A 16659-nucleotide genomic window follows, 5' to 3' on the forward strand; every position below is an offset into this window, starting at 1 on the left:
TAAACCCAGTGAGGAACGAAATCAACACCCGGAGAGAAATCTACATGCAGATCACTGACCTTGGTTTCTCTTCAACTTTTTATGTAATTCTCACTGTTGTTAGTTTTCATTTCCCTGGCTACTGTATTGCTAAGGGGTATTGTGAATGACTGTGAGTGAAAAGTCATTGTGATTTTTGCCTGAGGAAGTTAAGAATCGATGCACACTCTTCTTGTCAGACTCTTAGAAGCAACGATCAGCTCAGAGCTGTGTGAAGTCTCTGGGGTTTTCCCAGGTATAGAGCCGCATCTCACAGTGGAGACTGAGGTCAACCACATATGAGGACATCACAATGCAGTCAATGCTTTGCGTACTGACTTAAAAGATATTAATATTGAAGAATTAATCACTATAGCACATAGGCCAGTTGCCTTGAGACAGCATGTTCTAAGCGGGGGACAGGCAGAGGAGGGAGCTCACATTGTGGTCTCAGGAAATGGAAGAGCTGAGTCCTGGATCCTACAGCCCCATCAAGAACACAACAGTGAAGACCAGACCTCCTTCTGCTGAGCTATACCCCCATAAGCCCCACCACCTCACAGTGGTTGATGAGCTGGAACCCTTTTCTTGGCGTTAGGGGACTCTGAATCACAATACGCCCTGCACAGCAGATCATATTGGCTCTGACCATCATGGCAAAAGACTTCAAACTGGGACTTCAACAACACAAGTTTATTTTTCACAGCCAGGGAAGTGATTGAGTGATGGAGCCAAGACTACAGGAGTTCCAACTGCTTTCCTCGGCTTACAGAAGTCTGACTTCCTGTCTTCCACATGGGGTCTGTCTCTGTGACCTGGCACCTCACTCTCTTCTTGGGTGCTCTCTGGGCATTGGAGTAGGCACAACCCAGTAATCTCATTTCACACGAATTATATCATTAAAGGCCCTGACTCTATACTGCCTCACACTCAAAGGCCTAAGACCTTGGAATTTGGCACACACATCTCCAGTAGATTTGTGCTTTGGTGCTGAGCACAGGAGATCCTGTGAAGTGGTTGTTCTTGGCCAAAACTTTTCGCCCTACCGACTTGCAGCTGAAAGGATACCTGAAAAAATTCTTATGCTTTGGGCCACTTTCACAAGTCAAGAGAATTACCTTTGCCCAAGCAGCATGCACTGGCAGAAGTCAGGAAACACCTTGACCTCATGGAAGACCACCGTCCCTGTGGGGACTTCACACAGTATCTGGGTTCCAGCAGGTCCTCCTGCCTGCATCTCTGATACCACAACCACCCAGTCCTTAGCAAGTGCAGCTGTGTCTACTCTTAAAACACTGTAGAGTCACCAACTCATATGTGCCAGCTCCACTGTGAAAGGCTTCAAACAAAACACAGACATAAATGACTGGTCATCCATCATCTATCTATCTATCTATCTATCTATCTATCTATCTATCTATCTATCATCTATCTATCTATCAATATCATATATCATATCTATCATCTATGTATCTTTTGCCCCCCAAAAACCCATCTGTGTGTGAAAATGTTTTTGTGGGTCATGTCAAAATAATGGATCCATAAGGAGGAGATTACTTCTGGCTTTACTCTGAGACCCTTTGAAGGCCGTGGCCACCTGGAGTGACCGTTGGAAAGAATGGGGAAGACCGCTCAGGAGAGACTACCTATTGCCCTGAAGATACTCCTAATCTCTTCCCTGGCCTTGCTTGTACCTGATGCTGGAGGTCTTCAGCTGTAAACTGTGTACAGTTGTGTTGAATGATGACAATGTGACCTCTTCCCCCCCCCCAAGATTTCTGCTGGCAGAGAAGCGTGACCTTGGGCGTCAGGACAGAAGTAGGCCGGTGGACTGATTAGGGCCCCAGATGTAAGGTGACTAGCTGACGGGCCGGAAAGTGAGGACAGGACTAGAGCTGGGCATCAAAACAAAGCGATAGGCCATCTGCACATCCTCTTGTCTCAGTGTCTCCACCTGGAAGGTTTTCAGCATCTGGAAGACAACGGGGGGTCCTTATGGCCTCCTCAGCAGGGCAGAGCACTGGCCCATCTACTGCTAAATTGTTTAGTGCAGCCACCATGCTGAAACTAGGACTTCCTGTGGAGGCCTGAGGGTCCAGTCCTGCTCTAGAGAGTTCACCAAACACACGAAGCCCAAATAGAAACCTGAAGGCCTATGCTTTTGTTCCAAATACTGCCCATCAGCACCCTGAAACTCACAGGCCCACCCAGAGGTGCTCACATGGTGAAGCAGGAGCAGCATCTCCACCTCTGCCAGGCGCCGCCCCAGGCACTGGCGCACCCCAAAGCCGAAGGCCAGATGCTGGAAACTCCTTTTCCTCTCCAGCCAGCGCTGAGGCATATAGCGCTCAGGTCTTGGGAACACTGCAGGGTTTCGGCCCATGGAGTACAGATAAAGTAGGACCAACGTCTGTGGGCAGAGGCCAAGGATAAAGTCAGCTGCTTCTTTGAGGAGATAGAGGGAAGGGCAATTGGTGAGGGTATGAAGATCACTCACCCCAGCAGGGACATGATAGTTCTGAAGCACCAGGTCTGAGTTTAGGATTCTCTCCAAAAAGCCACCAACAGGGTAGAGTCTGGAGATGAGGGAGCAGCAGCAAAGGCCTCAGAAATGAGGGCTTCTCCTGCCCACATCTGCACCTTCCTCCCTCAGAACCTCCAGGGGTGTGGCTCCCGGCTCTGTGGAGCTCAGCCAACCTCCAGAGGAACAACAGCTCCCAACCACAGGAAGGAGAGTAGAGAACATGGCTGTCCTCTGCCCCAGATAATAGAGAATACTGGACAGGAGGGAAGGAAGGGCAGTCAGCACCTACCTCAAGGTCTCTTTAAGGGCAGCCCGCAGCAAGGGCAGGTCTGACATGGCCTTCTGGGGATTAGCAGCGATGCTGGCCTCAGCTGCCAGGGTCTCCTGCCGCAGGGCCTGCTGAACATCTGGGTTCCGAGCCAGCTCAAAAAGGGTCATTACCAAGGGGATTGCTGTCTGCAGGAGGCAGAGAGCAATCTCAGACAGCCTCCCGAAGGGCATCGCTACTACAAAGATGCCCTCCTCTGAGGAAATTGCATGGGCATAGCAGAATAAGGACCCAGGGAGCCATGACCTTCTACCCTAATGTCTGCCTGGAATCCTTGCTCTAAGTCCTGAGAGACAGGCTACAGACACCCCAGTCCTGGCCACTGTCTCAGCACCTTTATAGTCTGGCGTTCACAGCCTGCTCTGGTACGCAGTGGTACCTGGGTGTCACGTAGAGACATGGCCACTCTATATTTCCAAGTGCCTTAATGCCAATGACTGTCCTCGGGCCTCTCAGCACTGACCTCACTGTGCAGGCATGAAATAGGTCCATGTTCCCCACCCTACCTCTTCTTGCTTCAGTGATAAGTTCCAGAATGAGCCTTGGGCGTCTATATCCAGATTGTCTCTTGTTATGTCACAGCCCACAGAAACAGCCTCTGAAGCCTCTCCCCCGATGTCACCAGCCTGCCTCCATGCTCCACCTGGGCATGCTAACTCTGTATTCATCTAACTTGTTATAAGACCTGATGTATGGCCCTTCTTGATGGAACCCTCCCCCCTGCTGACCTTATCTGTCTCCCTTCTCTCACCTTTGGCAGCCAGCCATCCCCCCAACCACCCTCACCCCTCACACACCCCTCCATGAGCCTAAAGCTGCTGCTTGCAAATGGTGCTGCCCTGAAGCCTCCCCTTTCCTGAGCTCACTGATCTCTGCCTGTTTACCTAAAACATCTCTCTCTTCCTGGCATTCCTCTAGGTATAACCTACAGTCAAGGCCCAGAGGCTCCTGGGTGAAGGAACCTGGGAATGCAGTTCGTAGGTAATGCTTTAGGGAACCCAGAGAAGGAGTCCCAGGGGATTCTAACAGCACCGCCTGACCGTGTCAACGCTCCCAGCAGTGAGCTCCATAGAGTTGGCTTTGATGGCGTCCAGAGGTAAAGCTCCCTGAGTTATTAGTGCTGCCACAATGCCACTGTAGGTCTGAGAGCTGCCGAGTCTGAGTTCCTGGTGCACCTTCCAGATACATCTGTTGGCTAGAGATGTGAGGCGGGAACTTGAATACAAGTAGCACCCACTGTCCTGTTGTGCATCCCACCCTCATGACCAGCGACCTTCCCTACTCTCCTCCCATTATCTGTGGGTCTGTTCAGCCATAGGCTTGGTACGAATGTGTTAGAAGAGCAGGAAGTGGCAGTTGCCATCATTTGAGAGGACGCCCGGTGTAGCCATGAGTACAGATAAAGGGTAATTAGCTGACCTGGTATTTCCTGCCCAGGTCAGCGGCCCTCACCATACTCAGAGATGACATCCCAGGCATCAAAATGTTCTTTCCACACCCGGGTGCTTGTCCAGCGAGTCAAGCTTCTGGGTAAGAACAGGAGCTGTGTGGTGGACTTGAACATTGAATGTAGGGCATGGATGAACTTCAGGCTACCAGGGTTCAGGTCATGACCAAGGAGGCCCAGCCTCTCTCCAAAAAGTGCAAAGTTGCTGGCTGCAAAATGAATGGTGCCTCTGAGGTAAGGGAATCCCTGTCCTCAAGACTGCCTTGTCTCTCCCTGTCTCCCTCCCTGCCTCCCTTAAGTTGAGACTTTCCTCTGGCCACATACCTTCTATAGTGTAGTTGAAGAGACTTTGCTGGACATCCATGGTAAGGCTCCCTCGAGCATTCTGACGCACCTTCTTTTTCAGGGCCTCCAAGAAGTCCCTTGCTACCTCGTCCACCATGGGGACAAAATTTTGAACAGCTTTTGGTGACAGCACGTTTGGGTTCAGTTTCAGTCGGTTGAAGCGCCAGTCAGCCCCATTTCTGCAGAACACAGAGCAGAGCTACAGACACTACAATGGGTAGACCTGGCCCCAAGCCTATGTCCATCTCCTTGACTCTCAAAGAAATCCAGGAAAAGAAGTGTTGGGCTCAGAGGCAGGCTCTGCAGGTCCTGACCCCACTCCTTTCTTCCAAAGCAGCCTCCCTGTGTTGGGGCAGAGGTCACTAAGTCTGAAGTGGATTAGCACATTCATATCCAGGGAGAAAGGAGACTCTGCTATCGAGCTCTGCCTACCTGGCCTACACCACCACCCCACAGAAGAGAAGCCTAGCTGAGCTCACTGGCCCTGCCATGCTGTAGTGTGTGGTCTCTGAGACGTCAGCTCTGCCTGACTCAGCTAAGGGATCCCATCTTCCCTGGGGCAGAAGCCTCCGCCGAGGACCTCTAAGAACATCCACAAACAGGTTCAGGCTGCAGGGCTCCCATGAAGATTCTCCAGTAAACAGTGGGCAGGAGTTTGCACACTGAACCCCCACAAGCAGGAAGCACATACTTTTGTGTGCTAAATCCTGCAACCATTTACAGTGACCATTTGTACATTTGTGTGTGCAGCCATCCAGGACCTCGAAAACATATGTAAGCAAGTCCCTTTCTGCAGAAAACTAACAAAACAGTCATGCATAAAGACATAAACACACAAAGAGTCACAGATGCAGACAACACACACTTTCATATCTACACACACACACACACACACACACACACAGACATCTTTACACACATGTATGGACTTGCACACATATGGGCTCCCTACCTTCTCAGAGGCTCATGCTCACACTGCCCGAAGCTGCCATTTGCATCTGGCCTCCCTGCCAGACTCCATCTGGTAAGTGTCAAACCCATGTGCCTATTTCCCAAAACTATTTTTTCAACAAAAGAATTCCCTCTGACATGGCCTGGTGTACCCATGTGTCTTCCCTTGGCAGGCTTACCAATACCCACTAGTGGCCTCTCTTTCCAGCCTATCCACTCCAAGCACCAAGAGCCCCTGCTTAGCTCTCTAGATGTCCATCTAGCTGCGGGAGAGAACTCTCCCCTCTCTTACCACCTTACTCAGTTTTGACTATGAGTCCACAGGAGCTCCAACTCCTTGTTCTCTATCCCTTCAAGCCCAGGACAATCTATCTCAAATCTCTGGAAGCAAAATTACCCCTACAAAAGAAGGACTTCATTGCTGGATACAGGCTGTGGCAGATACAGGCTATGACTCTAAGCCAGTGCCCCTCCCCATTCTGGGCCAACTTTGCAACTGGTAGGAAGGAGAGCCACACTCTAGAAAAACCTATTCAAAACAGAAGCTTGGAACAAGAGGCACTCCTCTGCTACCTCCCTCCTCCTCAGGCCCAGGATCTGCATGGCATGGTATCGACCCAGGCTTGGCTGTGACTGATCTCCATACCACCACCCAAACAGGATCTGCATCTTGTGTGGGCCACAGATCTCACCTCCCTCCTCATTCCCAATGTCCACTCACAGCAAGAACACACCACGTCTCAGGCCACGGAGTTCCCTGTGGGCCACCCACGGCTCCAGGTGCATCCGACGCGGGAGGATACTCTCCACCTGGTGCAGCTTCTCAGCGTCCTCAGGCAGCATCACAGACACAATCTGTGCTCCCCCTGCACTGTGCCTGCGGTGAAGCACACAGCCCTGATGTAAGTGGAGTGTCCTCCACCTGAGCTCGCTGCACAGCCAGCCCTGTCAGTGTGCTCTCTCATCTCATCCTCTCCTAGCCCTTGCTTCCCCCACAGGAGGACTCTCCCAGTGTCTGCACTCCACTTCAGCACTCTGTCCTCTCAGCAGTGAGAAGTGCTTTTCTCTGTCCCTGTGGAGAGCCCACGAGTCAGTCCCAGAACCTCCTGTTCTCCCTCCCTGTCTTCCTAAAGATGGAATGCCGGGTGCCTACTGGAGAATACAGCACCTCGTACCCTGCAGAGCCTGGCCAACCAGAGGACAGCAAGCTATGTCTGTGCTTGGCTATGGGGAAGGAAAGCCCTTACCTGAAAATGGGCCCCAGCTCCTGGAAGGCCTGGTGCATCTCCAGGTGTAGGTTCTCTTGGCCCTGCTCCCTCAGGATCTGTATCATCTTCAGCCACTTGTTCCTGGAGTATTGTGGTATGGCTTCAAAGGGCTTCAGTGTCTTGGGGGCCAGTGTTGCCGTAGTGCCCAGTGCCCTCGTCCTGTGCAGGCACTGCCAGGGTCTTGCCAGCCACACATCTGCTGTCACCCTGAGAGCCATTGCCATCCTCCTCCCTTCAGCTCACAGCCTTTTATCCTGCCTAAGTACTGTACTGTTCAGCTAATCACGTCATGGAAGAAACTGTCCCTGGACTTGTCTGAGGTATCTGAGCTCTGGTCATGGTTGGGGCTCAACTGTCAGTAGAAGCATATGACCAGCTCCCCAACACCTGCAAAGCCTGCTGGGGGGTAGAAACTAAGAGCAGGTGTAGTGTCCACATGCGGAACTGTGTTGCCTGAGGTAGAAGGGGAAGAAATTACTCTTTTCTCACTATAGATGGAAAAGGGAAGATGGATGGATCCTCTCTTTTGAAGATATCCTAGAAGACCTTGGTTTCTTTTAATAGACTTGGGTGTGTGTGTGTGTGTGTGTGTGTGTGTGTGTGTGTTTAGTGAAAATAAATCTAAGGACTAGAAAGTACATAAAAGCATTGTAATTTACCCCCAACAAGTTTGAATTTACTTTCTTAAAAATTGAAGAAAGCTTTTCTGTTGCTGCTACACATGAAACCAAAGTAACACATGTGGCATCCTGGTGGTGGTGTCACAGTGGCCCCTGAGAGCAAGCCTGCCCATAGGCCAGGACGGTCAGCTCCATCATGCGTGGTCGGACAAGTCTCACCCTCAGCTTCCACCCCCCTCCTCACACTTGTCAGATCCCCTAGCTTGCTGGGTGCCTGCTTTTCTTGGTACAGTGGTGCTGTTCAGGACCATCCTCCAAACCAAACCTCACCATCTTCAGGGGTTCCGCTGGACCTGGTCACAGAAGATCATCACATCTGAGCCTGTTGATTGTTGACACTCCCTCACAGAAGGGCCCTCTCCTGAGCGTCCCCTCACCCCTCCAAACCCATTGTATGTCACTGTCCTTTAATTGAACATGGTCTCAGGGTCTCTGAGAGAGACCAGAGTATATATGAGAGGAAGAATTAAGAGAGGGGTCCCATCTACACAGCCATGGGAGAAGCCAGCATTGCAGCTGGGTGCAGACCTCCCAAGGTAGCTTCTTTAAAGTCATCTATGCTGCTGCCCAAAAAGCCCTCACCCATTGTTCTGTAAGTCTAAGAAACTCATTGATTCCCAGGCATGAACTTTGGTAGAATCCTATTTCAGCTTGCCAGTGGGACTTTGTGAGCACAGGATTGACCTTGCCTAGACTCCTCACTGTCCACACCTTAGAGAACTCTCAGGACTCATGGTAACATAGCCCCTCGGTCTACCTGGAGAATGTCAGGACTCAAAATCTGCCCATTCATTCTCTCACTAATTAAACAAATAGTGTTAGCAGTTCAGAGTACACAGAGTGTTGAGAACATTCCTATGGGCATGTACAATCTTTAGAGTCCCCAGCATGTACATATAATAGGATTGCCTGTAAGGAAGCTGCTGTTCCATTTGGCATGATGACGACCTGTGATGAGAGAAGCGACTTCTAGACCTCTCCTTAAGAACTGTTCCGGTTTATTGGGAGAAAAAAGGATCCGAGAATCCCCACGAATGCACCTCCCCCAGGTATGGCCTCCTGCTCTGTCAGCTCCAGCGGTGTTCTTGATAGTTGACAAACCAAGGCAGACATATTTTCATCACTCCATGACCTCAGCTTCCACAGGGATTTGGTGCTCAACATGCTGTGGGGTTGACAGCTGTAGAGACACCATGGGAGTCTCACACATGGTGCTTTCATCTCCTTAGAGGTCTTCCTCTGTCTTCCCATGCCCCTCACACATCTCTGGCAGCCATTGACCTTCCTACTTACCCATTTTTTCCCTTTACACTTGTTGATACGTGTGCGTGTGTGCATGTCTGTGCATGTTGGGTGTGTGGGGTGTGGGGTGTGTGCATATGTGTGTATGTGTGTGAACGTGTATTTGTGCATATGTGTGCATGTCTACATGTATTGTGGTGTAGGGTGTATGTGTGTGTGTGCATGTCTGTGTGTGGGGTATAAGTGGTGCAGTGTGTGTGTGTGTGTGTGTGTGTGTGTGTGTGTGTGTGTATGAGTATGTGCATGTGTTTATGAGTGCTTGGGTGCGTGTCTATATGCATGCAGGAGGGTCTATGTGTGTGAATGTGGAGGCCAAGAGACAACTTTGGGTTTCATTCTACACACATCATACCTTTTTCTTTCTCTTTTTGAACAGGAATCTCTCACTGACCTGAAATTTGCCAAGTTGGAAGGGCTGGCTAGACAGTAAGCCCCAGAGACCAACCAGTCTCTACCTCCCAGCATTGGGATTACAAGTGCATGCCCCATTCTGGACTTTTTTAAAATAATATTTGACTTATTGTGTTTAACTCTGTGTGTGTGTGTGTGTGTGTGTGTGTGTGTGTGTGTGTGTGTGTGCATATGAATGCCTGGGCTGGCAGAGGGTAGAGGTGTCAGGTTACCCTTGGAGCTCATATCAAAGAGGGGGGGTGAGGTCCCTTGACGTGAGTGCTGGGAACTGAACTCCTGTACTCTAGAAGAACAGTAAGCCATCTCTCCAGCCTGATGCTGGACTTTTGAAATACATGGGCTCCAGGAATTAAACTCAAATATTCGTGTTTGCAAGGCATTCACATCACCAGCAGACCACCCCAAACTTTTCTCCCTGCCTTCTTTTCTCATAATGTTCAGCCATATACCTTGGAGACTTTCACACTGACTTCTTTTTTCCTAGTCATCTGTGTTTTCTTTGGTGGACCCATCATTACCTTTTAGAATTGAAAAACACCCCAGGTTCTGCTTAAGCCAGGGTTTACTTGTCTATTTATCAACAAAAAAACCAACTTAACTTCTCCCAAGTTTGATGACCAGAGAGAGGTCGACCAGTAACCTCTTCTGTGAATCCGACTTACAATGCCTTTGAATAAACACCAAAGCACACACTTGCAGGCTGTAACCTGTCTTGAGCGTGTCTTCCGGACTGGCTGTATCTGAGTTCTTATCACAAATGAATGAAGACTCCTGGTACTGGAAGTCTTTACTGATTTAACACTAGTGTTTTGGATTTGTACCATTCTGAAAGGTTGACAACATTGGTTGTCTTCCCCCTGGTCAGGGGGTAGGAGCATAGGGGTGGGTGCTGGAGGTCAGAGAATAGCCCACAGGAATTGGTTCCTTCCTTCAATCGTGTGGGCTCCATGGTCAAGTCATCAAAACATCAAACTCATGTCATCAGGTAATCACCTTTACCCACTGAGCCCACTCACTGTCCCCATCTCTTTGCTTTTAAACTATAAGTGTCTTTTAACATAGGCTTCTTACAGATGATACACAGCTGGGTACTATCCTTTGATTGATGTGTTTGGACCACTGATACTTGAAGAGATTATTAAGATACCTTGAGTTAATATCTCCCATATTAAGGCCTGTTTCCTTATATCCTTTATTCTTTGCTTTTATATTTGCTCTCTCTCTCTCTCTCTCTCTCTCTCTCTCTCTCTCTCTCTCTCCCTCCCTCCCTCCCTCCCTCCCTCTCTCTGCCATTTCTACTTTTAGCTGAAAATTTCATATAAATCTTCTAATTCTCTCTCACCATATTAGCCACACCTTATCCATCCTTGTGGGTCCACACCCACCCCTGGGCACAGATGCTGGGGTGGTGAAATGTGGGGAGTCTGACTGTGTCTGTCCCACACTGCTGCTACTGGGTGGACGCTGGGCTTCAGGGAAGCTCTGAGACATCACTGGGATGGTAAAATGCAGTCTGAGATGTGAGAAAGCCAAAGCTGATATTCGCTAATTTCGGGGTATCTCGTCACTGGTGGAAAACCACAGAGAAGTCTAGAACAAAGTGTATGGATTGAATAGGCCCTCCACCAGGCCAGGAATGGGCACTCCCAGAGTTGGGAGGAACGGGAATGGGTTGAGGACAGCAACAGTACAGGGCAGGGAGATGGGGAATGGGTCTCCAGCTTTGCTCTTCAGTGAAGGTACTTAGCTTGACAGTGGTTATAGCTGGGAACCCAGAAGGGCCTTCTGTGGGAGGCTTGGGCTGCAACTTGGTAATCAAAGGCCCCCTCCATGTTCCCCATGGTGGTTCTCAATGAAAGAGACAGTCCTTGGTTCCAAACTTTTTATTAATTGTTCATTGAAGAAAATGGATGTACCATACCTCTCAGAGTGGGCCCAAGATTAAATACCTTTTGCAGAAAAGAATGTCTGGGAAGGGAAGCTTATTGGTGAAACCCTCAGGGCCTCTAGGTACCTCTCCTAGCATGGAGAACTCTGTTCTGGGCCTGTGGTCAGGTTTCCTTAGGTGGGAAGTACAACACTTGTTCCAGCCCAGGAATTTGGCAGGGAGCAGGGAGGCGCCTACTGTCTCAGATGTGAGTTTCTGGGGTCTCAACCCGCTCTACCTACCAAACTTCCTGGCATGGTTTACCATTCCACAATTCTTTTTTCAGCAGTTAATCTATATAGAGAGAATATCTATGTCCGTATGGGTGTGGCACCTGTCAATAATACATTTGAAGGCCTATAACTTAGACAGGAAATAGAAGGTGGAACATCTAGGAAGCAGAATGGATTCTGGGAGAATGCCAGAAGGGAGATTTGCCAGGAAGATGTGATGAGCAGATGCATAGTACCTGAGCACAGGTGACCAGCCACATGGTAGAGTGCAGATTAGAATAACCGATATTTTAAGTTATGCGCTAGTTGGAGAAGAGCCTAGCTATACAGTCAAGGTGTTTGTAAATATATTTTAAGTTTCAACTCTTATTTTCTTTGAGTTTAGGGCTGGGAAGCAAAACCAGACCATAACTTCTACAAATATGGATTTGGAAATCTACATTGAAACCTATCTGAGTCCTTATTCAGGTAACTGAGTCCCTTCACAGGCAGTGTGAGAATCCACAGGGCCCAGGCTCGCCTGCTCCCAAGAAGAGAGCATTGAGAATGAGGAACAAGCCTGTTCTCTGACATCACCCATCTGTTCTTGCCTTCGTGGCCTGCATCACTTCTCTCTGAAGAACATTCTATAGTTCTAGGAAGGCGGGCCCAAGGACAGCAGGTTCCCCTAAGTTTTGTTTGCATGGAAAAGTCTTTATTTCTCCCTCACTCTGTGTGTGTGTGTGTGTGTGTGTGTGTGTGTGTGTGTGTGTGTGTGTGTGTGTGTGTAGGTACCTGTGTAGGTTTGGTGCAGTTTGGCTATTATATGCTTAGGTGCATGAGGTCAGCCAGGAGGCCAGTAGGTAGCCAGTAGGTCAGTAGGTAGCCAGAGGTCAGCAACGGGTTTCTTCTTCAGTCACTTCACATAGTTTTGGGAGGCAGTCTCTTGCTGAACCTGAAACTCATCAACTTAACAGGCTTGGCTGACAAGCAAACCCCAGGAAGCCTCCTGTCTCTGCCTTTCCAGGGCTAGGATCACAGATGTGTGCCACACCTGGCTTTTACATGGGCACTGTGCATCGAAACCGCTTTGTGTGGCAAGCTCTTCATCAACAGAACCCTCTCGCCTGCCCCTCCCCCTTGCCTCTGAAAGGTGACTGTATGGAATACAGAATTCTGCATTACATGGGTCCTCCTTTCAATCCTTTAAATGCTTCTTTCTGGTGACTTCTAAAAAGCCAGACATGATTTGGGTTTTGCTCCTTCATAGCCCAGATTGTTGTCACTCTGATTTATTATTGTGATTTTCTTTCGGTTTGGTGCAGTTTGGCTATTATATGCTTAGATGCATGGGGTTTTGTTTTGCCTTTTAAAACATTAGTTGTTCCGAGAAGGGCACACACACAACTATCCAGAGTTGTTCCAGCTTGTTGAGACAAGGTCTCCCTACCGTCTCTGATGTTTGCTCTAGGCTACCTTACTACCAGCCGATTCTTTTGTCTCTGCCTCTTGTTTTACTGTAAGCATTCTGAGATTACAGACCCATATCATGGTATCTGGTTATCTTTTTTTTTCATTTTTTCTTTTATTGGATATTTTCTTTATTTACATTTCAAATGTTATCCCCTTTCCTGGCTTCCCCTCTGGAAACCCCCGTCCCCTCCCCTCTCCCCCTGCTTCTATAAGGAAGTTCCCCCACCCATCCACCTATTCACTTCCTCCCTCTGACCCGCCCTGGCATTCCCCTACTCTAGGGCATCAAGCCTTCACAGGACCAAGGGACTCTCATCCTATTGTTGCCTGAAAAGGTCATCCTCTGCTACATATGCAGGCTGGAGCCATTGGTTGCTCCATGTGTACTCTTTGGTTGGTGGTTTAGTCCCGGGGAGCTCTGGGGGGGGGGTCTGGTTAGTTGATATTGTTATTCTTCTTATGGGATTGCAAGCCCCTTCAGCTCCTTCAGTCCCTTCTCTAACTCTTCCATTGGGGACTCCATTCTCAGTCCAATGGTTGGCTGCGAGCGTTCACCTCTATATTTGTCAGATTCTTGCAAAGCCTCTCAGATGACACCTATATCAGGCTCCTGTCAGCATGCACTTCTTGGCATCTGCAATAGTGTCTAGTTTTGGTGACTGCCTGTGGGATGGATCCCCAGGTGGGGCAGTCTCTGGATGGCCTTTCCTTAAGTCTCTACTCCACACTTTGTCTCTGTATTTCCTCCCTTGAGTATTTTGTTTCCCCCCTTTCCAAGAAGGACTAAAGCATCCACACTTTGGTCTTCCTTCTTCTTGAGCTTCATGTGGTCTGTAAATTGTATCTTGGGTATTCCAAGCTTTTGAGCTAATATCCACTTATCAGTGAGTGTGTCCCATGTGTGTTCTTTTGTGACTGGGTCTTCAGGTGGTACTATGTCCCATGATTCTGGGATTCTGGGATCCTGAGATCCTGTTCTGTCAGAGCTCCTGGGAGTCAAGCTTTCTCAGAGTGTTGCAGGAGTGAGTGGGGAGCCGAGTCCTGGGTTTGGGGTGCAGGGGGGTGTTCCCTAGTTCCTGTGGGGGATCCCAATTATTTTGGGTGTTGGGAAAGATTTGTGGCCTCATCTTCGATCTTGAGTGTGTCAGAGCTCCAGTGCTTCTGGTTGTGTCTGATCTCCTGGGAATAGAGCTTCCTCTGTAATCCTGTGATCCTGGAAGTTTCAGAGCACCTGAGTGGGGCTTCCACTGGGTGTTGTGGGACTGGGTGCAGAGCCAGTGCCCAAGGTCTGCTCAGGGCACTGGTTCAGATCGGAAGGAACCCGTGCCACTGGCTGGGCCAGGTTCCTGCATCCCTGGATCCTGGAGGAACTAGTCACTCATGGTATGGGGCAGATGTTGTGGCCTCTCCTGTGATCCTGGGCATTTCAGAGCACCTGGGAGTCAGGCTTCCTCTAGGTGTTGTGGGAATGGGTGCGGAGCCAGTGCCTAAGGTCTAAGGTATCCAGTTACCTTATTTGATTTCTTTGTTTGGTTGGTTGGTTGGTTGGTTGGATTTTGGTTTTTTTGAGACAGGGTTTCTCTGTGAAGCCCTTGCTGTCCTTGAACTCACTGTGCAGATCAGGCTGACCTCAAACTCAGAGATCCTCCTGTCTCTGCCTCCCAAGTGCTAGAGTTGAAGGTGTGAGTTACCACCGTTATAATTGTTCTTTAACACACTATACTTCTGACAAATAAGACAAGTTTAAACATTAAGATCTTCACTTCTCCTCATCGGCCCTGTTATGAAGGCTATTGTTAGTTGTTACCATGCAACACCCCAGAGATAAGAACTTACAAAGAAGGGGTTGGTGATTTAACTCAGAGGTAGAGCGCTTGCCTAGTAAGCGCAAGGCCCTGGGTTCAGTCCTCAGCTCCAAAAAAGAAACAAACAAACAAACAAACAAACAAACAAAAACCAACTTACAAAGAGAAAAGGGTTTTTTGGATTCGTGGTTTCAATCCATGGTCAGTTGGCTTCGTCACTTTTGGATCAGTGATGAATATGTTGTGGTTAGAATGTGCATGAAAGGAAACTGCTCACTTCACCGCATCCAGGAAGTGAAAGAGAGAGAGAGACAAGTAGGGTCTGGATCCTTTCAAGGCCACACTCCCAGCATGACATAAGTTCCTCCCACAAGGCCCCAACCTGTAAAAGTCCCACTATTTTCCACTGGTGCCACAGGAGGATGACCATATCTTCTATGAGCCTTGTTTAAAAACCAAAAATGCATGTTCTAATTAGAGTCAATATGGATAAAACTTGAGAGTAAAGCTGATCCATACCACCTCAGTTTCTAAAACTTTCTTCTTAGAGGTGGTAGAAATGGCTGAGCAGTTGAAAATGTGCTGTTCTTGCAAAGAATCCAAGGTAAGTTCCCAGCACCTATATCAGGCAGCTTGAAACTGCCTGTGAGTCTGACTTTAGGGATCCAGCTTCCTCTTCTGACTAATTCAGGCACTTACAGTCACATAGCCAACCCTTACACAGACATATACACGAAGACACAGACAAAGATTCATACACAGAGAAACACACACAAAGACTCCAACACAGACCCAGACTCACACAGACAGAGACATACACAGACACACACACAAACACAGACCCAAGCTCAGACACACACAGCCCCAGACTCACACAAAGATACACTCAAAGACTCAGATATAATGCAGAGAAACGCAGATACATACAGATGACACCAAGATTCACACAGAGACACCAAGACACACACACACACACACACACACACACACACACACACACACACACACACACTGTGGTGGTTTGAATATGCTTGTCCAATAGGGAGTGGCACTATTAGGAGGTGTGGCCTTATTGGAGGAGATGTGGCCTTGTTAGAGGATGTGTGTCACTGTGGAGGTGGGACTTTGAGGTCTTAAATGTTCAAGCTACACCCAATGTGAAACATATCCAGTCTCGCCCTGGTTATCTTCCAACTAAGATGTAGAACTCTCAGCTCCTCCAACACCATATCAGCCTGCAAGCTGCCATGCTTATAGCCCCATTTAAATGTTTTTCCTTATAAGAGTTGCCTTGGTCATGGTGTCCCTTCACAGCAATAAAACCCTACCTAAGACAGACACCATACACTTAATTAAAAATAAATAAATCTCCTTTTAAAACTTCCTTTTTACCTTTGTTTTCACAAATGAGTTCAGGAGTAAACTTGTGTTGTTTCCATTTTAGCTAAGAAATGGTTAGAAAAATAAACTTCAAATTAATTATTATCAGTTTATCGAATGTCTGTGTATGGATGCTCTTGCGCTGTGGTACATGAGTAGAGGTTGAAGGAGAGCTTTCAAGAGTCAGTTCTCTCCTGTCACTGAGATCCAGGGATTGAACTCAAGTCATCGGGCTTGAATGACAAATGCTACTATGAGGTGAGCCACTAAAGAACCAGCCTCTGTCATAGACTTAAAAGCCGTCTTACAGTAAAGACAAACTAGGCTCATTCCAGTTTATGATTGAACCTGCTTCTCCAAGATTAGGCTATGTTGCACCTGTAACCTTAACTACAAATAGTTCGGTTAGACTCTGTTCCAGGAATGGCGATCAAGTCTTTATTTCAAAAAGTTGTTTATAGCCATCTTGCAAACTTACCTTTGTTTCAAGAGGTTATCTGACCACTCTCGACTGCCTTGTTAGGACTACCTGTTGTTATGATACCTGTTGTCATGACTACCTTGTCATGTCCACCTTGCAACCACATC

General features: G+C 48.4%; 1 protein-coding gene across 2 annotated transcripts; it reads right to left on the minus strand.

Moving 5' to 3' along the window:
* Nucleotides 1–690: 690 nt before the first annotated feature.
* Nucleotides 691–7366, minus strand: Cyp11b2 (cytochrome P450, family 11, subfamily b, polypeptide 2). 2 transcript variants are annotated; one of them, NM_012538.2, is made up of 9 exons: nucleotides 6861–7105; nucleotides 6335–6490; nucleotides 4642–4841; nucleotides 4323–4526; nucleotides 3911–4065; nucleotides 2832–2998; nucleotides 2516–2594; nucleotides 2240–2428; nucleotides 691–1990 (listed from the first exon to the last, which is right to left on the minus strand). In NM_012538.2, the coding sequence occupies exons 1-9, from the start codon at nucleotides 7103–7105 to the stop codon at nucleotides 1877–1879; spliced, it is 1509 nt and encodes a 502-aa protein (NP_036670.2). In that variant the 3' UTR covers nucleotides 691–1876. The 2 variants fall into 2 exon arrangements, with proteins under 2 accessions (NP_036670.2, XP_063119046.1); XM_063262976.1 differs by lacking the exon at nucleotides 4323–4526 and having other exon boundaries at nucleotides 697–1990; nucleotides 6861–7366.
* Nucleotides 7367–16659: the final 9293 nt, after the last annotated feature.

The sequence above is a fragment of the Rattus norvegicus genome, chromosome 7, assembly GCF_036323735.1.
Source record: "Rattus norvegicus strain BN/NHsdMcwi chromosome 7, GRCr8, whole genome shotgun sequence".
In the NCBI taxonomy this organism is placed as follows: Eukaryota; Metazoa; Chordata; class Mammalia; order Rodentia; family Muridae; genus Rattus; species Rattus norvegicus.